General features: G+C 37.0%; 1 protein-coding gene across 3 annotated transcripts in view; it reads right to left on the reverse strand.

Moving 5' to 3' along the window:
• Window positions 1-21,900, reverse strand: part of Ppfia2 (PTPRF interacting protein alpha 2) — a 457,936-nt gene that overhangs the window by 32,447 nt on the left and 403,589 nt on the right. For 2 of the 3 annotated variants that reach the window (XM_028873022.2, XM_028873021.2), the window contains exons 23-24: window positions 16,703-16,711; window positions 2,116-2,197 (exon numbers count right to left, since the gene is read on the reverse strand). In XM_028873022.2, the coding sequence (XP_028728855.1) occupies window positions 2,116-2,197; window positions 16,703-16,711 (91 nt within the window). The remainder of the gene's footprint in view (window positions 1-2,115; window positions 2,198-16,702; window positions 16,712-21,900) is intronic. The other variant, XM_028873023.2, reaches the window with a different exon arrangement.

The raw sequence follows: 21,900 nt of genomic DNA on the forward strand, positions 1-21,900 counted from the left end.
AACAAAGCATGAACCTCAGCCTAACAAAATTTTCCACTTAAGAACTTACATTTGACCCACAAAACTAGTGATATAATACATCCTTGTTTGGAATATCTTGTTATTCAAAAGTAGATAATTGATACAGACATCTTTCTTTCTATGTATTCTACAACATAGTGTCTATAATGGGAAAGAGACAAGGAATAGAATGCCAAATCTGAATCAATGTGGCTTTGATCATGGCTAAAATCAAACACACGATATAAAGATATAGTAGTTATTGTATGGTCCATGCTGAGTTTCAGAAAGGGAAGAACATTAAGATTAGGCTTATATTGATGATGACACTAGTGGTTACAGATGGTTGGCCATCTCTCTTGGTGCATAAACTAAAACTCTTTAAGATAACTCAGCATCTACATACCTTCACTCACCCCTAATGATTTCCTAGCCATCATTTAAGATGTTTGAATTTCCACTCTGCTTAACATTACACAAATGTTGCCAATCCATTGTTACAAGTGTCATCTGTGATTAGACACTGAAGAGTTTTTGAGGTGGATAAATGATGTGGGAAGGAGTAGATTGCCTCCCACACTCGATTCTTTACAGGCTTTGCACACCAGGAGGAGGAAAAAGGAGATAAAAGTTAAGGGCTCCCATTCAAGGGCTCAGCATGCTTGTTCATCTTGTTTGTTCCATTTTGTGATTTGAGTCACATTAGGAAGCACCTGAGGAGCAATTTCAGCACCCAGGATATGTTTAATTAGCTCCAGCTTCACTGACTGTTTTTTCCCAGGACTTTAGTGTCAGTAAATCTCTTTTGTTTTGTTTTTGTTTTTGTTTTTTTAATCTGAAGGATTTGTTCATCCTTTGTCAAAATAGCAACCAACTCTCTGTCAAACCATAGCTCATTTTATTGGAATTTGAATGACATCTGAACAAAGAATCCCTGTCATTGTTGATACGTGATTTTTTAAACCTTTCCTCTAGTACTCAAAGGTTTTTTTTTTTTTTTTTGACATAGTATCTTAAAAGATAGGTTTGAAGAGGTAACTTCAGTAATTAATTACTTTGAAAGAATATAACAAAAGCAAAACACAGGCTTATTTCAGTCAGTCCAAGAAAGGAAACTAACCTTAGAAGCATGCTTTTATATCTACCTGTCTAAGTGAATATATTTAAAGCCAAATAAGCTTCAATTTTTTTCTTCACCTGGTATTTACTTGAATCTGAATATGATATAAAGATAAAGTTAAGTTACTTTATAAACTCTAATTGTTTCAATGTATACTATTGTCTTGGGCAGACAAGAAAATTCTCAATACTTTCCCCTGACATCAACTATCCTAGGGGCTGCAACTGGGCCACCTAGGAGAAGTGAATGCAAAGATCATTTGGTACTACTGGTTTGTAACACGGAGCCAACCTGGGGTCAAATATGCCTTTCCCTCACTGTCAGAGTGTTTCCCTTCATCCTGTCAAATATTGCTTTATTTTCTACAGCATTGAATTGTAGAGGAAACACTGAATGCTGTTCTTGTTATAGCTAACTAAATTTAATCAATTGATTAATCAATCAACTTAATAATCATAAAGTAACCTGAATTCTTATGTGATTTAGACAAAGGAGAAAACATAGGTCTCAGCCTTTTGTTTATTCACAACAGTCGAAACTGAGCCAGTCCATAGCCATTTTAGGAAATTAATTATAAACAAAGGAATACAATTTTAGACAGCTCATCAGCATTTACTTCAGTGAATAATGAATTTGTTTTTAATTATTTTTTTCTTTCTTACTGATGAGGGCTGATGGACAGGATGTGATAGTTCCTCAAAACCCCCAAAGCATGGCAGTAATTATTTATCCTCCTACGAATAAGGACAGAACATGAAGAGGACAGGATGTGGGGACACTTCTGGTTATACCATTGTGTGTTCTGTTCTGTTCCATTGCAAGAAAGAATCTGTGCCATCTCCATCATCATAAGTCCATAGACATGTATGTGTTTCCTTTATGAGAACTGATATGATACAGGGAAGCTTTGATTTCAGAAATCGGTCTTTATCTGTCTCCAACAATCAAATTAGCAATGATTGACTGAAGCCAAGTCTTTGGCTTGCTTTGCTTACCTCCAGCCAAGCGACCACAGTGGGTCCATCCCACTGGGCAAAAGGTAATCCTTTTCTACGAGCTTCTTCAAGGAGTTCATGCCTGAAGTACAGCAAAGAGCACTTGTTAGGTAATATGGAAGGAGATGCTTGTGGTTGTTTTTAAACCACCAGTAAGCCCTTGCAAGTGTTTAATGAGGGGTGACATAGAATCACAGGATTCCTTCTTCCTTTGAGACACATATGGAAATCCCCCTTTGATTTCATTGAGTGAAACATTAATATTTAAAAATAATTTTCTCCAACATTTATTCACCAAGATTTGAACACTTGTTAATCAACTAAGTTGAGCTGTGTTATCAGCCGATATTGCTTCCATTTAGCAAGAGAACGGCTCACGTATTCATACATAATCATGCATTCTGAGATCTAAATCTGACTTTTGAATATGCCCTTCTCCAATACCTTTACTCTCTTAATGACAGGGGCAAAGCTTGAATGTTAAAACACAAGACACATTTGGTGTTTTTAGCCCTGTTGTCATGATGCTTACTTTGAACACGACCAACATTCTATTTTAGAAGTTAGTTCCGGGCCTCAATTGTTTTTAAGATCTGAACAAAAACTAATGAATTTGATCCTTTGACTATACAAAAACCCTTGCCTCAACCTTTTGCGGATACATGTTTGAAATACAGCATACACTGTTTTCCAGGGAATGTTTATTAAGATAGAAGTGAATAGTGGTGAAGGGCACACCAAGCCAAGAAGAGAAGCTAGGAGCTCTGAGGTTTGTGGCACCCAGGAGATAATGCATGTTCTTAAGGCAAGAACAAAACACTGTAAAGCAAAGACCCTGCCATCTACTGTCTGTAGTTAAAGTCCTATAAATGACCGAACTATTCTGAAATCTTACAAGCCTCTGAGCTCCCACACATGCTCCTGTAGCTGTTCTATCGCTTTATCCACTCTCAGATCTTTTGACAGCTGAAAACTATGTCACATTTGAAGACTACACCGGTATCAGTTGGTTTCCTTCACTGGGAAACTGTAAAGTGTACAATTCAACAGATTTTAATTCATAATCACTACTATTGACTAATGAAAAGCTAAGACATTAGTGAAAATAATGCTTTTCTGATAGCAGCACATCATATGTAGGGCTACACATATGTATGACTACATCACTTCCTAAGAATTTAGAATTGACATCAGTTAAGTTCCAAGCCCAGGACAAACAGTTGAAGTGCTTATTTAAAACATCAAAGCTGGAACTGGCCACTAGGTTCTCCAGGTATCCCTCAGTCCTTACCTGTTACTGGGTATGGATCATGGCATAACCACACCCTCTACCCTGAACTCTCCAGCCCAGGGGCTGGGCTGCCCTTCCCCTAGATGTTATTCCCTATATAATCCAGACATTTTGGTCACTCATGTACTCCTTGTACCTTTGGCCTCCTGGCTGCTGCATCTGGTCTTCCTCTCTCCCTTCTTCCCCTTCCCCCTCTCCCACATGGCTCAGCTCAGCCTTGGTCATGTTCACTCTGGACTCTCCCAGATATTTGTGCCTCTGACTATGTTGCCCCATATGTTTACAGTAAACTTTCTCCTCCTCCAATCCCAGGCGCAATCTTGCCTTTTCCTTTTCTTCTTTCTTTCTTTTTTTTTTTTCATTCAGTATCCATGTTCAAAATAGTAATTTATTATTGCAATAGTGGAATCAAATTTTATGCAATCTCAAACTATTTTTTTGTTGTTGTTTTTGTTTTTCAAGATGGGGTTTCTCTGTGAGGCTTTGCGCCTTTCCTGGATCTCGCTCTGTAGACCACGCTGGCCTCGAACTCACAAAGATCCTCCTGCCTCTGCCTCCGAATGCTGGGATTAAAGGCGTGCGCCACCACCGCCTGGCTCAAACTATTATATATCCATTCAGGGATATAGTGAGAAATATATTTCTGTACCTCTGTATGCATATATGCAAACAATAAAAGCATAGTATAATAATTGCTTTATCCCTAATGTATATCTTTCATGCTAACAAATATATCATGGATGTCATATATGAACTCCCAAACAAAGCATGTGGTTATTACCCATTACAAATAAATTACTTACTTAGTATGGAAGATTCATATATTAAAATATGTAAGAGAATGTCTTTGGATACAAGGGGTCTTGTATTTTTTAATAGAGAATATAAAAAAAATACATGACAACCTAGTAAGGGGCAAAGAAAAAACTGAAGTTATAGTAACTTAAAAGACCTAAGTTAACTGCTGTTTGAATTGAGGAGACAGTAAAGGTACATTCTGCACATAAACTATTCACATAAACAGCTGGGAATGTTTACAGGGACACAGAGGCTTCAAATTCACAGCAGAAAGCACAAATATTCTCTATCTCATCACCCAGTTCCCTTGGGCTTCCCAGTGACAATCCACTGAAAGTCTGTCTCCAGAAACTTAGTCTCACCCTGACAGATGTATTTATGGAAGTGGGACAAGGTATCAAATGTCCAACAATTCTGTATTGTGCACATGTTCCAACCCGAGTCTTATGCGCAGTGACTTAAGTCAACACCTGAATGTGGTTTTCAGAAGATTCCATGTTAGGCACTGCAAATGCATGAAACTGTCCAAATGCATTTGACACACAAATAGATGGCTTCAGCAATGGATATGTATCCTGATCCTAACAGTTTTGCTTAATCGCCACTGTTTTGCTTGATAACAATGGAGTGAATGGTGATGGTTTTGTAGATGTTGAGGTGGCTTTGAATAGCAAACAGGAAATGTGCCAGGAAATCATGCTAAGAAGACATGCAGGGAGAGACTCATTATGGAGTGTGTGAGAGAAAATTTAGAGGAGTCCTCAAGAGGACTGAATTATCATAGCTGTGACATCCTATTCAGTATTGAGAGGTATACAGGTACTCAGTCTGAGTGACATTACGTGGGCAGAAACACACATGTGTCTGTAAACATCTTTATTCAATTAGTAAGTGAGAAAGAAATGAAAACAGCCTGAAAAGATTCTGTTACTTTAGGAGGTAAAAAATATGAGTGATAGAAATAATTTTTAAAGATTAGAATGCTTCACTCCTCACCGATTCCTTAATAAAGAACTAATTGCAACCTGAATGGGGGTAATCCTGTTAAAACTTACATTTGACCATGCATCACTTCTCTTCCATCACATTGCCTGTACAGCTATGTAGATCTAATTCTCTGACCTCATCCTTACTCCATTTCCACACTTCACCCAGTAATCCTCCATTCCATCTCCTGCCTTCTCTCTTCCAGTCTCCTTAGGCCATTCCTAAGCCCACTGTTTTCTGTAGCTCTCCTTCGCAGCACTAAACTCTGTCAGAGTTCTCCATACAGGTTATAAAGTCAAGAGGACCAGTATTTCCACACACTCTGTTGTTTATGGATACATTGTATATTGACAAAAAGTCATCCATAGAAAAATATGCTCTTAAAACAGTTGTGAATGTCATATGTCCATATATGCATGTGTGTGTGTGTGTGTGTGTGTGTGTGTGTGTTTATGCATATGCATGCATGTGCACTCTTGTTTACATGAGTGTTTTGGTGCTGGGCATAAAACCCAGGTCCTTGTATTGCTACACAAGTGCTCTTAGTCAGATCTGCATCCCTACCCCCATGTGTTTAGTTTATTTTTGTTTTGTCTTGTCTAATGTTGTTTTGTTTTGTCTTATTTTGAGAAAGAGAGAGAGTCACACTCTGTAGACCAGGCTGGTCTATAACTAACTCACTTTGAAATTCAGGCTAGCCTCAGATTGTGGCAATCCTCCTGGCTCTACATTGCAAGAGTTCAGATTGTCAGAATGAACTGCCAAACCAATGGAAGCATTTTGTTTTGTTCTTATTTTACTACATATCTATTTTTGTGGTCTTGTTGTTTTGTTTTATTTTGTTGGAAATAGGGTTTTCCTGTGTAATCATGAATTTGCTATGAAGTCTAGGCTAGCCTTTAATTTGTAGCAATTCTCTGGTTTCCACCTCTACATTAAAAGGATTTAAAGTCTATGCCAGCATGCCTCATTGCAAATGTTAAACTGTGTGCCAGACACCATTTGATCTAGTGAGTCTTCAGTCAATTGTGTTCTATGTTTTAATTTTACTTATATATATTTTTATAGTACAAGGACCATGTTTAAACTTCTATGTCTGAAATAGTGCAAAAACGTGTTGTGCCTTGTCTCCCTTTGACTTCTCCCCCCTCCCCCCATAATACTATTGGTTCTAATTGAGACCAAGAATTTGATTTAGCTTGGGATCACTGCAGAAAACCTAGTTACGATGTTATCCAGTGTGCTGAATAGTTCTATTCTCTTTATGAATAGAAATAATGACGTGATTATGTGGGAACTTATGCAGCAATCTGGTCCCTAAGGACTTTCTGGTTTTACTTAAATCACAACTCTCCTAACATAATAGCTTCAGTAAGATAACTCAAAGAACTGGACAAAGGAATCTGATTCGGGCCCTGACATCAGATTGCTAGGGCTGAATCCCAAGCAATAACCTTAATGCCATAAATTTGAGACTGTGGAGGTGACTGGCTGAGTCTATGAGTGGACTTATGCTACATGAGAGTAATGCCCGACTTCCTTAATCACAACCCAAGGGAAGTATCAGTTATGTGCAAACAAATATCTGGACATGAAGACTTGCAAGGAAATCAATGATGCAAAGGTAACATGCATAGTATTGTAATAGAAATAAATGAATTTAATATGTGATGATCTGTTGATGAATACTAAGGAGCTCACTGAATGTGTGGAGGTGATTATTCTCATGAGAAACTTTTTTATTTTAATAATTTATTATCATTATTATATTTATGTTATTATTATTATTATTATTATTATTATTATTATTAGTTTGTCTTTTTGAGAAAGGGCATTGCTGGGTAGCCCTGGCTGTCCTTGAACTGTCTCTGTAGAGCAGACTGGCCTTGGATACCATGGAAATGATCATATGCAAAATCTTGTATAAAGATCAAGAGTTGGGGCTGGGAAAATGGCCCATCTGTTCAGATCATGTTCTGTTCTTGCAGACACCTGAGTTCAGTTCCCAGCAACAATGTCAGGTGGGTCACCAAATTCTCTACCTCTAGTTCCGGAGGATCTGACACCTCTGGTCACTGCAGGCATCTGCACTCATGTGTATATAACGCCCTGGCCACACATATAATTAAAATAAATGAATAAATGTAAGGATAAAAAAGAGTATCTGTGAAATGTAAATAAAACCAGGGTACTTCCCATTCACCTCATCTAGACTAAATAATGGGTTAAGATTTTTTTTTTTTTTGCAATTTTGATTTTTGTTGCTGTTGAACAAGGACCTCATCCAAATGGAAACATCACTGTTCTTTCTTTAAATCTTATATCTCACTTCAACAATTGCATGTGTGGACAACTTGAACATGTATCAAGAGGGGACTCAAGCCTCATTTCTAACATTTGTGACTGGTAGCTCCTCTATACTGGACAACAAACAGCCCCCCCCACCCCACCCCTCTTATGACATCAAGTCACTGCACTTGGTTTTTGAGATAGATTATTTGCCTTGTACTCTCCCTTCCCTTCCCTGTTTCCTTTCTCTCCCTTCCTTACTTCTCATCCCTTCCCCTTGACCCATGTCCATCTCTTATTTTATTTCACTTTTAATTTACTTCATTTTTATACAAAAGACCATGGACCGCATTATATCACATATGATAAATACCGAGTGAGTCCCAGTCATTTTTTTTTCTTGTTCCTTAGTGTCAAGGCAAAAATGTATGTACCATTTTTTTTATAGGTGTCATAGTATTATGTAATCTTCCCCATGTCCTTCTTTAACATTTAATTGATTTGAGTGGCTTATGAATTGATTTTTGCCTTCTCTGTGGGCTTGGGGGCAGAGATGTTGTACCCCCCTTGGCTAAGAAAGTTGACTAGGCAATGAATCCTCTGTCTTTTATAGATCCCAGTGTGCCACAATCTCTTTGCAGCACACAGTATACAGTTAATTGAGTCCCTAATTTCAAAGATCATAGGTTTCAATGAGAAAGAAACATTAATATAATGACACATTAAACAAACAAACCAGGCATGGTGGCACATTCCTGTGTTCTTAGCATTTTGGAAACTGAGGTAGTAGTTTGAGGCATGCCTGGGCTAACTAGTGAATAGTTTCCAGGTCAGCCTGGGCTACATAGACCTTTTCTAGAAAACACAAATATACAAAGCAATCTGAAGGTATCAAATGTGTGGCAAAGTAATTAGTGTCAGGGGACACTCACTGCCTTGCCTCTAGTCCTTGGGAAGTTCTCCTTGAAGAGACATAATTTTACCAGCAATATTATATTGAAATGGGAGTCAAAAACATTTTAAGGAGAAGAAACACAAAGGGATTTCCAGTGAAAGGAGTGGAATTAGATGGTTGGGCAACAAAAGAAGGTAAGAAAGACCATCAAGGCTGAATTATCTGGAGAAATGGGGTAAGACGGATGAAAATGAGAGACAGTCAAGAGTGAATCGGGGTCATGAGCCTGGGGCTGCTGTAAATAATGTACTCTGAGTAAAAGGAGAAGCAGTCAGAAGCTGCAAGCACAGGACTATAGCATAATGTATACATTAGAAAGGTCAGTTAATGTGTACATTAGAAAGGTCAGTCTGGCTACTGGCAGGATAATAGACTTGAGACAGGCCAGAACTGTGAGTTAAATTGTTAAATAGCTGTGGTGGCACACAGACAAAGAATGACAATGATTCAACTAAGGAATGTGACAGTGTAAATGGTGAGAAGTTGTCAGGACAGCGGCTCAGGCACAAGTTGTACATGCAGGAAAATGTGACTGAGTGAATGAATGCCTCCCAGATTTTCTACTTGTTATCTATGTATACTTTGGCTACTCATTAATCTCTCTCTCTCTCTCTCTCTCTCTCTCTCTCTCTCTCTCTCTGTATCTATCTATGTATCTATGTATCTATCTATCTATTTATCTATCTATCTATCTATCTACACCCTAGCTGTCCTGGAACTAGCTCTGTAGACCAGGCTGGCCTAGAACTCACAGAGATCCACCTAGCTCTGCCTCCTGAGTACTGAGATAAAAGGTGTGTACCACCACTGCCCAGCAGATGGTTATAGATTAAGATCAGTGTAAGTTATGAAAACATAAATAATTCTCATAAGACCATCTAATAGCAAATAAATATTTAACCACACTAATTGCTTTCTCAGTATCTTCTTCCTTTTCCTCTGTAATTCATTTTATAAATGACTATCAGATCAAATTCCTTAAACCAGAAACATTTATTAAGTTAACACAGAGCTCACATTCTTGTAATAACTCTTCACTGACTACTGTGACATGTTTTCCAAGTAATATTAGATTCTATTTCTTCTGTCTATCCTAACAGGATGTAATCATTCTTTCCAGTTTTCTTCCTATGTTCTATGCCTTCCTTTCCTTTTGGAATGGCCTTTTCCCAGTTCTTCCAGCCCGACCATCCTGATACCTTCAATATGACCGCTCTTAATTATGTACAAGGTTCTACTGTGGGTGAACAAGCTTGATCTCTGGTGTGCTCTTTTCTCCAGGACATGAGCCCAGCCTCATTGGCTTTTATATCCCCCATTGTTAAAAGTGCATGGTGGTTCAGTGACTATGCCTACATTTTTTTAAATGAATGTAATTCAAGGTAGCTGTAATACCGCTGACAAGCAGAGCATGCTCTTGAATAAGATATTTACCTATCACAATTTGTTTGTATTTTGATCTGCCATACCTAAATTTTACTAACAATTTTCAGAGTAGAGTTATTTTAATTCTTGGTCCCCAAGGGAGGAATTTGTTTACATTCTCCTATTTTCCTTGTGTAATATTACTATGTAGATAGACAAAGAGGTGGAAAAAGAGATAGAAAGACAGACCAATCGGAAGATTGTTTGATTCTATCATAATTTACTGTGGTTATCTCATGAGTGAATCAGTACTACCAAAATTTATGAGTATGGTAAATTATTTGTTAATAATCTTCCTTTGAAATAGCTATCTTTGGGGGTAATATATTAAAGTGGCAAAAACTGAATGATGAGTATTGTATTTGCATCTCTGAAAAATGAAGCTCATTATTTGCCCAGGAAGTTATAGACCATGAGGTAGTAACACCTCCTTTCATATTTTTCCACAGTGTGGACAGGTCTATTCTGTCATTGAAGGAAAACTTTATTTTCAGACCATTGTCCAGAGAACTCTTTTAGCTCCATCAGTTTGAGATGGGACTGTCTAGATATGACACAGTATGATGCTTCCTGCTTCTCCCTTGGCCTTTTCTTTTACCTCCCCTTCAATGCCTGCCAATCTCCCCTTTGTGACTTATACTGTGTCTTCCTTTAGTTTTTCACTGGCACATTGCCTTTTTTATCTTGGTCTTTAATTGGCCTCTTTCCCCAGGCTACTTCCAGTACCATGAAAAAGAAAACCTGCCTAGGAGAGAGTCTTTTTTTTTTTAGCAGAATGAGTGAAAGCTTGTTCTATAAAATGAGGCTGCCTGGGCTTGATTCTTGTGCTTCGAACGTTTGTGTAGATATTCACATGCATTTTTCCTTGTTATGACTCAGTGTAGAGTGAAACTGGTAACTGAACCCACCTCAAAGGATTGAAACTTCCATGAGAAATCACGTCGATGTGAACACTACTATGGCTCCCACAAAGGAAAGAGGCAATGCATGCTTCCTGTTACTAATAACTGCCTAAGTTTTCCGGAACAGCCTAGACTTTCTGATTCAGCCTTAATAAACCTTTTAAACCCTTTTCCCTAAGTAGGAACCAGAGTTGAAAACTCCCTTGCCTGAACAGTTTGTACATTACTAGTTGTGACTTATAGAAGAAAACATTCCCGATCCCTGCAAGTTTTACTCTTTCACTTTCCATCAAAAATATCCCAGTCCAAATGTGTGTGTGTGTGTGTGTGTGTGTGTGTGTGTGTGTGAGAGAGAGAGAGAGAGAGAGAGAGAGAGAGAGAGAGAGAGAGAGAGAGAAATAACTTTTTACATATTTCTCTTAAAACTGGGGAGCCTTTAGCATCTACATCATTGCTAGAGAAAACTTTTTAGAACCAGGTACCCAGTACACAGAACTCACCACAGATATAACAATGTCGTATAGTTGAGAGTTTTTTCTTTCTGGGATCAGGCCTTTTCCTATGGTTGCTCTATCCCCCATCCCTCCTCTCTCTTCTCTCTCTCTCTCTCTCTCTCTCTCTCTCTCTCAGACATGATCTTTCTATTTTTTCAGTCCTAGAGTCCTGGCTGTCCCGGAACTCACTATATCAACCAGGTTGGACTTGAACTCAGAGAGACTGATTTACTCTGCCTCTAGAGCTCTGAGATTACAGGTGTGTGTCATACACCTGGCTATAGATCCCTTTTGAAATTTCCATATTTGATAATTTACAGAACTGAATCTGTTGATAACCAGCAGGGACACTGAATTTTAAGCAAATTCCATAGGTCTGCTCCTTGTTAACATTTAGCTGTGTTTTCAATCATTAAAAGGAATAAGAAGCCTTTATAACAGTTACCCGGGTTGGCTGCTTTGGATTTTTAATATGCAGGAAGGTATCTATAAACATAGGAAATATTGCCAAAGCCTTTTCTCAGGTTATTATTATTCCTGGAGGATGGCAATGGACATCTAAGTCCATCTCATTGGTGTCTTGTTCACTATCTTTTACCCAGCAAGAATTTCCTGATCATAGATTTTTGTAGGTTCAGTCAAACATCTCCATTGCTCTCATAATGATAAAGGCTAATTAGCTTCTCAAAGGACCAACATCATATGGAGCATGTTATATTTATATATTCAGGGACACCACGCACGCTCGCTCGCACGCACACCAACAACAACAATTATAAAATAAAAAGAGACCTTGATTTGAACGAGAACAAAGTGGATGGGATACATTGGAGGAGTTGAATGGGAGAAAGGGAGGGGGAAGTGATGTGATTATGTTATAATTTTAAATATATACATACATTTTAATATATTTTTAAAGACAAATATTTGCCAGTCCCCTACTGTCTTTCTTGATTCTTCTGCTCAGTGAATGCTCATAATATGAGCCACTGTACAAATACCTCAGTTAATTTACCTGCCCATAAATAGTACTTGCACTGTGCTAAGAAACTTTTTTTTTTCTTTTGGTTTTTCAAGACAGGGTTTCTCTCTGTAGCTTTGTGCCTTTCCTGGAACTCACTTTGGAGACCAGGCTGGCCTCAAACTCACAAAGATCCTCTGCCTCTGCCTCCCGAGTGCTGGGATTAAAGGCGTGCACCACCACCACCACCACCACCACCACCACCACCACCACCACCACCACCACCACCACCACCACCTCCACCCTACCACCACCACCACCACCACCACCACCACCACCACCACCACCACCCGGCCCACTAAGAAACTTTTTTACACCACCGTCAATCATAACTCAAACTCATCCATCAGCAAAAATGCATGGCTTATCCTTCCTAATTAGGATTCCATGAACTCTCTCAGATAAACTCATTATCTTATGTATTCAAACAATGTGAATGAACTCTAGCTATTTTACTAACTTTTTGTTTCCAGTATCAATTTGTTTGTGTATATAAAAAGGTATTATTTATGATAGAGATTTGTCTAGCATTTTATCTCATTATCAGTGTGCAACTTCATATTCTTGCAAGATGTACAATAGTAGTTTGAAAGAACAAATGTTTTAGGTATAGATAAATTAAGTACCATGTCTCACAAGAATTCACCATTTACTCTGAAGTCTTATCTAGCCTAAGTGCAAATGAGCATATATATGTACATATAAATTAATTTCCACCGTAATTCACTAGGATATGTATAGACACATACAGCTATATGAACACTAATGAGTGCAGGCTACTTGGAATCAGAGAAATTGAAGAGAAAAGTTAAAATTTAAACCCCAACAATTTAGCCACAAAATCTGAAACTTTTAATAACTAAAAAAGAAGGCTAATTGCATTTTCCTCATTGTGAATAAAACTGGGAAGATATGATCCAAACTTTACTTTCCTGTGGCTCACGTATTTATTTAATTAAGTGGTCTTTCCATCCTTGCTCTCATACATGGTGAGTCTTATCTCCATACAGCTCCAAAGGAAGCCTGCTTTATTTTTACAATTTTTACCAGGTTCTGTATCTTGGCCCAAGGATGGTGGATAGAGGTTATAGACAGAAGTGGAATTGGTGAGCTTGCTGTTATGGATCCCGTGATTGTGTTCCTGTATTATTGCAATCTTTTAGTTAAAAAGCATGACTTGAGATCCAATAGTACAATTTACCTCATTGAAAGTGCTTAGTTAGAACTAGAAAAAAATAAACATGCACCTTGAGAAAAATTTCAAATTATTAGACAATTTAATCATCAGCTCTTAATGTTGTCAGAGACTATGCCTTCCCTAAAAAGTGTTAGTAGGAAGTGTACATAGATTTCACAGTTATTCATTGAAAATACCTTCATCTCTTAAAAGCCAACAGTCTACAGGGTAAGATATAATCCCCTCAGAGCTCAACTGAAGAATGAACCTAGTATGTACAGGCATGGCTACACAGGACTATACTTTAAACCCTTGGAAGGCAGAAGTAGGAAGGTTATCAATTTGAGGCCAGCCTGGACTGCATAGGAAGTGAGGGGTGGATTTATAACTCTATTATTAAAGAATATGAATTTGTTGATAAATTCTATGAATATCATGCTAACACGAGGAGCTAGTTCGAATTCTTGGATGCAAATGGGAATAGTATATGGTGCCACCTAATTTGTGAAACATCTGCAAGCTGATAATATATATCTTCATTATCATAATTATTCTGAACAGGACTATGTCAACAATCCCAATCAGATGCTGCAGAACACTGATTACTTAAATATATAGCTAGCTTCATAAATTTAAGTTTCAAATTCAACATTAACAATTTTGATTGATTTTGAAAGTACAAGGATATTATGTATGTCAAAGTGTGTGTAGGTGTCTGATTATTGGGCATTTTCACACTTCGTGAAAGTAGAAAAATTTTTATAACATTTAACTATAACTTATATAGACTCCAATAACACTCATAAGGCTCTTTCTGAAATAAATAGATTACACTAAGCTCTCAATTCATTCATATTTAAACTCTCCCCTCTTCTCTCTCTCTCTCTCTCTCTCTCTCTCTCTCTCTCTCTCTCTCTCTCTCTCTCTCTCTCTCTCTCCCCTCTGGAATATAGGAACTAGTCCCAGGGAAAGAATTTAATTTATTTGTGAATTTGAGTTGGGATTTACATAATTTCTTCCCTCAATTTATTTTGAGTTTAGTCACTTTCCAAACCATTAAAAGGAGAAAACACATACACAGGATGTGATTAAGGAATACAATTACCCATACTGGCTTTGAAAACTAGAGGGGCTCGCATGATTTCCCATTAAATGATTTCATTTTTTACTTGACACCATGCTCTCTCCTCTGGCTTTACCTTCTTCTGCTCTTGATTTAGTGACTGCACTAAGGAAATAGTTTTGACACTTGGCTATACACAAGCCCTAAAACATTCAAGATAGCTGGAAGCTCAGTTTGAGAATGAGAGTCAGTATACCAGTACATTACACTGACAGAGAACCATTCTTTTTTGTTGTTGCTACTGTTTTCTGATATCTCATTTAAAATGGACTAGAAAGATAAATCTCATTTCTTGCCATTGTTTTCCTTCAGAAAGAGAGAAATAATGGAAAAGCAATGGGCTAAATGTATAGGATGGCATTAAATGCTGCTGGAAAGAGTGATGTAGAAGAGCTTACAGAAACCATCAGGCCAACCATGTTGAACATTTTACTAGCATTTTCCTTAATCTTATATATTATGCAAACTAAAACAAGTACTATACTGTTCAATAATTTTGGCAACTGGAGATTATCAATAAAGTAGAGAAAACATAAAAAAAAAACTAATACTAAAGAACAAGGTGATGCTATTAGCCAGAAGAGGGTATTGGGTGTTCTTCCCTATCACTCTATGTCTATCCCTTTGAGACAAGTTCTCCCACTGAAGCTGGGCTTGCATTTATGCAGCTAGGCTGGAAGCCAGAATGTCTCCATGACCTTCCTGCCTCAGTCCCCTTTGAGCTTGTATTATAGGCATTGGCAGGATGTCCAGACATGGCTTCTCAGGTGTGAACTCTTCTTATGACTGTGTAACAAGTGCCTGTCATTATATTTATGGTAAAAAAAAAAAGTTACTTTAGTCACAGTAATACCTAGCACCAACCAAAATGCTTTAATGAACTGACCATGTTGCTTATATTGCAAAAGCCTATTCCAATGTAAATGCCTTATAAATGTTGTACATGTTTTGTCTGACTGTTACTTTAAAGCCCTATTTTATGGATGGACAATATACCCTAAATGTGTTTCTAAGAAGAGGATTTTATTTTGCCCATTTTTCACTTTTATTAATAATTAAAAAAAAACTTTTTGAATTAAAATATAATTCTGCCATTTTACCACTTCCTTTTCCTCCCCCCAACCCCTCCCTTCTACCCCCTTCCTTGCTCTCCCTTAAAGTCATGGTTTTCTTTTCTTTGTTTTTACACAAACCCTGACTCTCCACCCAGTGATGCCCTCATACCTCCATATATGTTTTAATATTCCTAAATATATAAATACAATTTGCTCAGTCTATATGATGTTAGCTGTGTGGGGGGTGTGTGTGTATCTGACACACACACACACATACACACACCCAACACACACATATATGATTTCAGAGCTGATCACTTCATATTAGATAACCAGATTGTGTGCTCCTCCCTAGAGGAGACTATTTCTCCTTTTCACGGCATTCATAGCTTGTCTATAGTTCTTTGTCTAGGAATGGGAACTTATGTGATTTCCCCTTTCTATGAGAGAAGGATTTTACATTTGAAACTGTTACTTAAGAAATAAGAATCCATTGGAATCACTAAAAAAAAATAATCATCCACATAAGAAACAATGGGAAAAGCCATACATTCTGCTAAAACCTAGGTTAACTTGGCCATTATAAATGCCTTGTTGAGGAAAGGCAACACAAACCCCTTTCTGGCTACACAAGTTCTGAAAACTGAAAAATGAGTTTATCTCTTGAATGCACTTTGAAGAACTGAACCCCATGCCCTAGATAAGCACATTTTCAGACAAGCAGCACTAAGGGTCAAAGCTCATCTTGAAAGCATGACTTAACTCCTGAAGAAAGACTCGCGATCTAGGGGAATAAAATCTGCAAGGTCACTTTGCATGTATCTCATAGAGCCAAGCAATAATAGTGTTTGAAAGGCCAATGTAATTCAAATATAAATATTTCTCTGAACCAATGATTCCCTGTTCTGTGTAGAAATGAGCGCACATCATGAATTTCATTCGAGGTCGGAGGCAGTGCAGTTTGTGTTACAACCGAAAAGAGAAATACTAAAGATAAAACAAAAGAAAACAAAAAAAAAAAGATGGTGCTGAAAATCAACATGTTCAGCAGCCATTGTGAGTCAACTTACCCCGATGTGCTTTTCATGAGATGGAGAAGGATGGATGGAAAAGAAAAGCACACAAATGTTAATGGATACATTTCAATCCAAAGAAAGCCATGGAATAAAACAATAGCATCATTTCAGATGTGAGAAATCTCATGTGAGAACAACATGGTGCCTTAGAAACCATTTAGCAGTGGTAGCACCGTTTTTATTCCACCATGATACACACTGTGTCCAAAAGTTTGGTTAGGCTGAAGGCAGGTCTGACAGTTGACCAGTAAGTCTATATTTAGTATGAGCCACTCTGAAACATGCGGGGCCAAATTTTCTTAGCCTCTAGTACATCTCAGAAGGAAAGAAGAGAACATTCTTTACTTGGGGCCACAAATGTGTCATGTTATTAATAGGAAAAAACACCTTGCTAAACAACCTATAGCCTTTTGAAGCCACCGTTAAAGCTGAGGAAAATCTACAAAGCATAAAGGCACACCTTAAGTGGAGAAGGTGTTTATTCCAGGGTCAGAATAATTGGATTCCAAATTTCATATATGTTTTGACAAAATTGGCTACAGGTGCTTTATTCAACATTATCTAGTACAAGAAAAAAATATGAAGTCCATTCCAGCTGCAGAATTTTTATTCTAACAAGCCTCACAGCAATTACTTTTTTTAAGAGACATGTGCCCATGTGATAAGAACTGAAGGATGTGCAAAACAATTTGATTAAGCTTCTTTTGTCGTCTTATATTTTTTGAATATATGCTATAAAATACTAAATCCATGTTAATTATATGGATTTTAATGGGAGACTTGATTACTTGAACAGATATTTATAAATGTTGCCTATAAAAATAGAAAGAGGGTGATTTATCAATCTCTGAGTCATCACAAAACCAAACTCATTCAAATTTAGATTTGGCCTTAACCACTTATCCCTGGATGTAGTAGAGGCATTTAGAAAATATGGAAGTTAAATAATCCAACAAAAAGCCATGAGAATAATATTTTAAAATTTCTACACAAACAATAGAACAATTCTTAGAAAATGAAACCATTACTACAACTCATAAACTATATTAAATATAACAAAATATGACGCAGAAATTCTTAGTTCAGAAATTAAGCAAAATAAAGCATTTCCTTTTATATTGCAAAACTATTGTAAAGAAAAGCTTGATGTGTGGTAAACACTCTGCACATGCCTCCTCCAATAGCATTCATTCAGAGAAACCAGGCGAGTACTTTGAGAAAATATGTATTCTTTGGCCTCAGCTCTGGAACAGCTCCAGCAAGCTCTTTAAGTCTTCTTATAAACCCAAACATAAATGTCTAAAAGTTGACAGTACAACTTCCTAAGTAATTCACATCATATTATTTTGCATTATACATAGAAAAGAAATAAGGTATGACCTAAAAGACACAATTTTTTATATTTTAACTGGATTTCTTACCAACACACCTGTGTACTGTATAGTGAATTTTGAAAAGAGATATAAGACAGTCTGAGCCTTCCAGGAAAACTGCCCAGTGCATCTGAGATGAGTTGTGACCATGAGCAAAGGAATCTCCCTTACCCTGACTGTGACAGATTCATTAATTTTCAGTAACACAAGTTGATTAAATTTGTGCACAGTGAAACAATAACAGTCCGCAGGTCTTCATTTGTCATGCTTTAAAAAAATTAGCAATTGTACTGTACTGAAAATCATTTGAAATACAAATTATTAAAATAAACATGAAATAAAGTTCAAAGTGGAGTTTATAGGTCTAAAATTTTGTCTTACTAATATATTTGAATTGTTTGACTTCTTCTCTCCCATAGTTAATAAATTCTAAGTTGATATCTTACTTTAGAATATCAAGTATTTAAGCTCAGAAATGTGTTAAACAAAGGATGAAAATGTATAGACAAAATGACATATGACTTAGAGATTGTGTGATAATAGTTTAATTAGGAAATAATATATATTAGTAGAGAAGTTCCTCTTTATTTGTTCTTTTTATAACCATCTCACTTTTCTACAAATAGTTGTTTACATTAAGTTGTAAAAAATGTTGTTTCAATATATATCCTAGTGTGTCAAAGAGATGAAGATAGAAATAAGGACTTTATCATGAATTGGTTTTCTTCAGTTAAGGATCATAGAATGTAATAGTCAAAGAAAAAAAGAACCCAAATCTAATTATTGATATGTTTTTGGAAACTTCAGTTTACATTCAGCCCCAAAAGTTACCACAGTGTGTGTGTGTGTGTGTGTGTGTGTGTGTGTGTGTGTGTATGTGTGTGTGTGCTTATGTGTATGATTTCAAGGGGTGGACTCTAACCATTTCAGTTGTCCCATATGAGTCTACACAATCTGCTCCCAAATTAGAACCTCTGTTTTTCTCTAAACCGGTCAAGTCTAGATTTGAATATTCAGAAGAGAAGCTCACCTAATAAGCCTCTTGCTTCTTTAAGTTCAAGTTGGTGGGTCACAAGTACTTGAAATCATTTATCAACAGCAAACTGAGAAATGAGTGGGTAGTAGTTGGAATAGATGAGTGCAATAGATTGTATTTTAGATTAACTCAAACATGCACTTAACTTATTGTCGGTTCTTTTCTAGTTAGCATGTGTATATGTATACATAGTATATAAAATTTTAAGGGAGAATCCTATGAGTATAAAACTATGATTCCATAAAATGATGGCAGGCTAGTGGGCAAAGTATGAAAAGAATTTTGATTCATGGACAGCCTTGGAATAACATCTAGCCCTCCGAAGAGTTTAAGAGATACATCTATTAGGGGAGGGACTGGAAGGGTCAGAGGGAGGGAAACCATAATCAGGATGTATTATATGAGAAAAAAATCTATTTTCAATAAAAGACAAAAAGAAAAATAAGGGATCGAGGATTTAGCTCAGTGGTGGAGCGCTAGGGTTCGGTCCTCAGCTTGGGGAGGAGTGCCGGAATGGGAGGAGAAAAATAAGAAGAAGAAACATAGTTGCTAGTATGCAGCTGTTTCCTTCCTATTGCAAGTACCTCCTAGAAAAAGGAGGGGGACTCAGACTTGGTAAGGTGATAGAACTTATGAAATTTTGAGCTCAGTAGTCCTATAAGACTCTGGTGAAACTCTACAACAGTGGTTCTCAACATTTGGGGCATGACCCCATTTGGGGTTCAAATGACCCTTTCACAGAGGTTGCCTCAGACCATCAGAAAATACAGATATTTACATTATGATTCATAGCAGTAGCAAAATCACAGTTATGAAGTCGCAATGAATATAATTTTATGGTTGGGGTCTGTATTAAAGTGTCGCAGCATAGGAAGGTTGAGAATCACTGGTCTACAAGCTGTATAGGGAGCATCTTCAGGGATCAAGCTTTCATAAACCCTCACTCATGTTGCGTTCGACTTTTTAGTTAACGGTAGCTGACTTTGAATCACTCACACTTCTTTAGGTAACCCAACAAACTTGGTACACCAAGCTAGACTTAGATGGATTGTTTTTGTCCTCTTGTCAATGCCCTATGTGGAGTGAAGAGCTAGCTACTTATCTGGGTCTCCCAAGGAAAAGGTCATATAAAAGCAGAGGTAATAGGTTAATCCTATTTGTGAGAACAAATATAGAGACTTATCCTAGGTTAAGGTCAGTACTGCATTTGAATGTGATGGAATTAGAGGACTGTCTTCATTTAGTAAAGGAGACTTGCTAAATATTATACGTTTTAGAGAAATAAATACTTTGTATTGATTCATTCACGTGTTTAAATTACAAGATGGCTCGATTTCTAGTGAACTTAAATGTTCTATCAAGCAACGGTATGTATGTATTATACTTATCTATGGATTTAAACAAGAAGTTCACCCTTAAAAAAGGAATGTGTAATGCCAGTCCTTCAGAATATGTAGGTATACAAGAACACCGTGTGACCCACTATATATACTGTAAAAATCATATATGCTATCCGAGGTCCACTTCAGACTGCACTACATTTATTTCAATCATTCACTACAATGATTTACTAGGAAGTTCAGAGGAAAATTGAGCTGCAGAGAAATACATTTTGTAAATACTGTGGTACCTGGAAAGCTGTACTTCTCCTTTAAAAATATTTTTTTCGGAGATGATAGTATATCATTTCCTCTTCACTTTCTCACTTCAAACCCTCACATACCATCTTGTTCCTATTTGAATTTTTGATTTTTTAAATTGTTGCTACATTTATATATAGATGCGTGTATATATGTGTGTGAATTTCTAAATACATGAATACAACCTGCTCAGTCTGTGTAATGGCTCAGTCTATATATGTCTTTTATACTTGTATGTATATTTCAGATGACTATTTGTTATTGGTGAACAATTGGTGTGGTCTTTTCCAAGGAAGATTACTTCTCCTGCTATGTTCTTATTAATTGCCTGTAGTCCTTTGTCCAAGGTTGAAGCTTCATGAGTTCTCCCAACCACATTAGTATGCTTATTGTATTGTCCTTGTTCAGATCATGTAAGAGTAGCTAATGCTGGTGTAACTTCAGGGATGTAGCTTCTGACCTTTCCAGGAGTCTTCATGTGTGGAAGCAAAGCAGTGTCTAAGCCAAAGAATCCATATTATACAAGAGTAACATATGTAAAACAAACAGAACAATGCCTAGTCTTGCATGTTTCTACCACTCACTGTGGTTATTGGGTAGTTGATGCACATAAAACATATATGTTCATGATAACAATAGAAAATATGAGGATTTAGATGAAGCAGAAAGAATGTACACAAAGCAATAGAATAAATCATAACCAATAAATTGATAAGTATCTAAAAACTATGAAGTACAAGATGGTAAGTAGAAAGCAAGGAGGCTAGTGAGATAAGTGGAAACCTGGTAGTGTGGGGACACATAGGCTACTTGAAGACATTTGAAAATTATCACAACAATTCCAGGGAATGACTGAGGATTTGAAGAATTTCAGAGATATGATTTAGATAAATTTATCTGAAATGTGAAGAATGGATTATAGGAAGGCAATATGGAACAAGGGAAACTGCTATAGTATGAGAACCTCAGCTGCATAGAGGCAAATAAGCTGGCCTAAAAGATAAAAAAGAGCTGTAAATAAGAAGACATACAATAATTTTAGGAGTACAGTGAACACTCTACAGGCAAGAATATGAACAAAGCAGAAGCCTAAACTTGGGTTTTATTAACTGACTAGAAACTACTATCTGTGTTTCTACTTCA

Source organism: Peromyscus leucopus, chromosome 18, assembly GCF_004664715.2.
Source record: "Peromyscus leucopus breed LL Stock chromosome 18, UCI_PerLeu_2.1, whole genome shotgun sequence".
In the NCBI taxonomy this organism is placed as follows: domain Eukaryota; kingdom Metazoa; phylum Chordata; class Mammalia; order Rodentia; family Cricetidae; genus Peromyscus; species Peromyscus leucopus.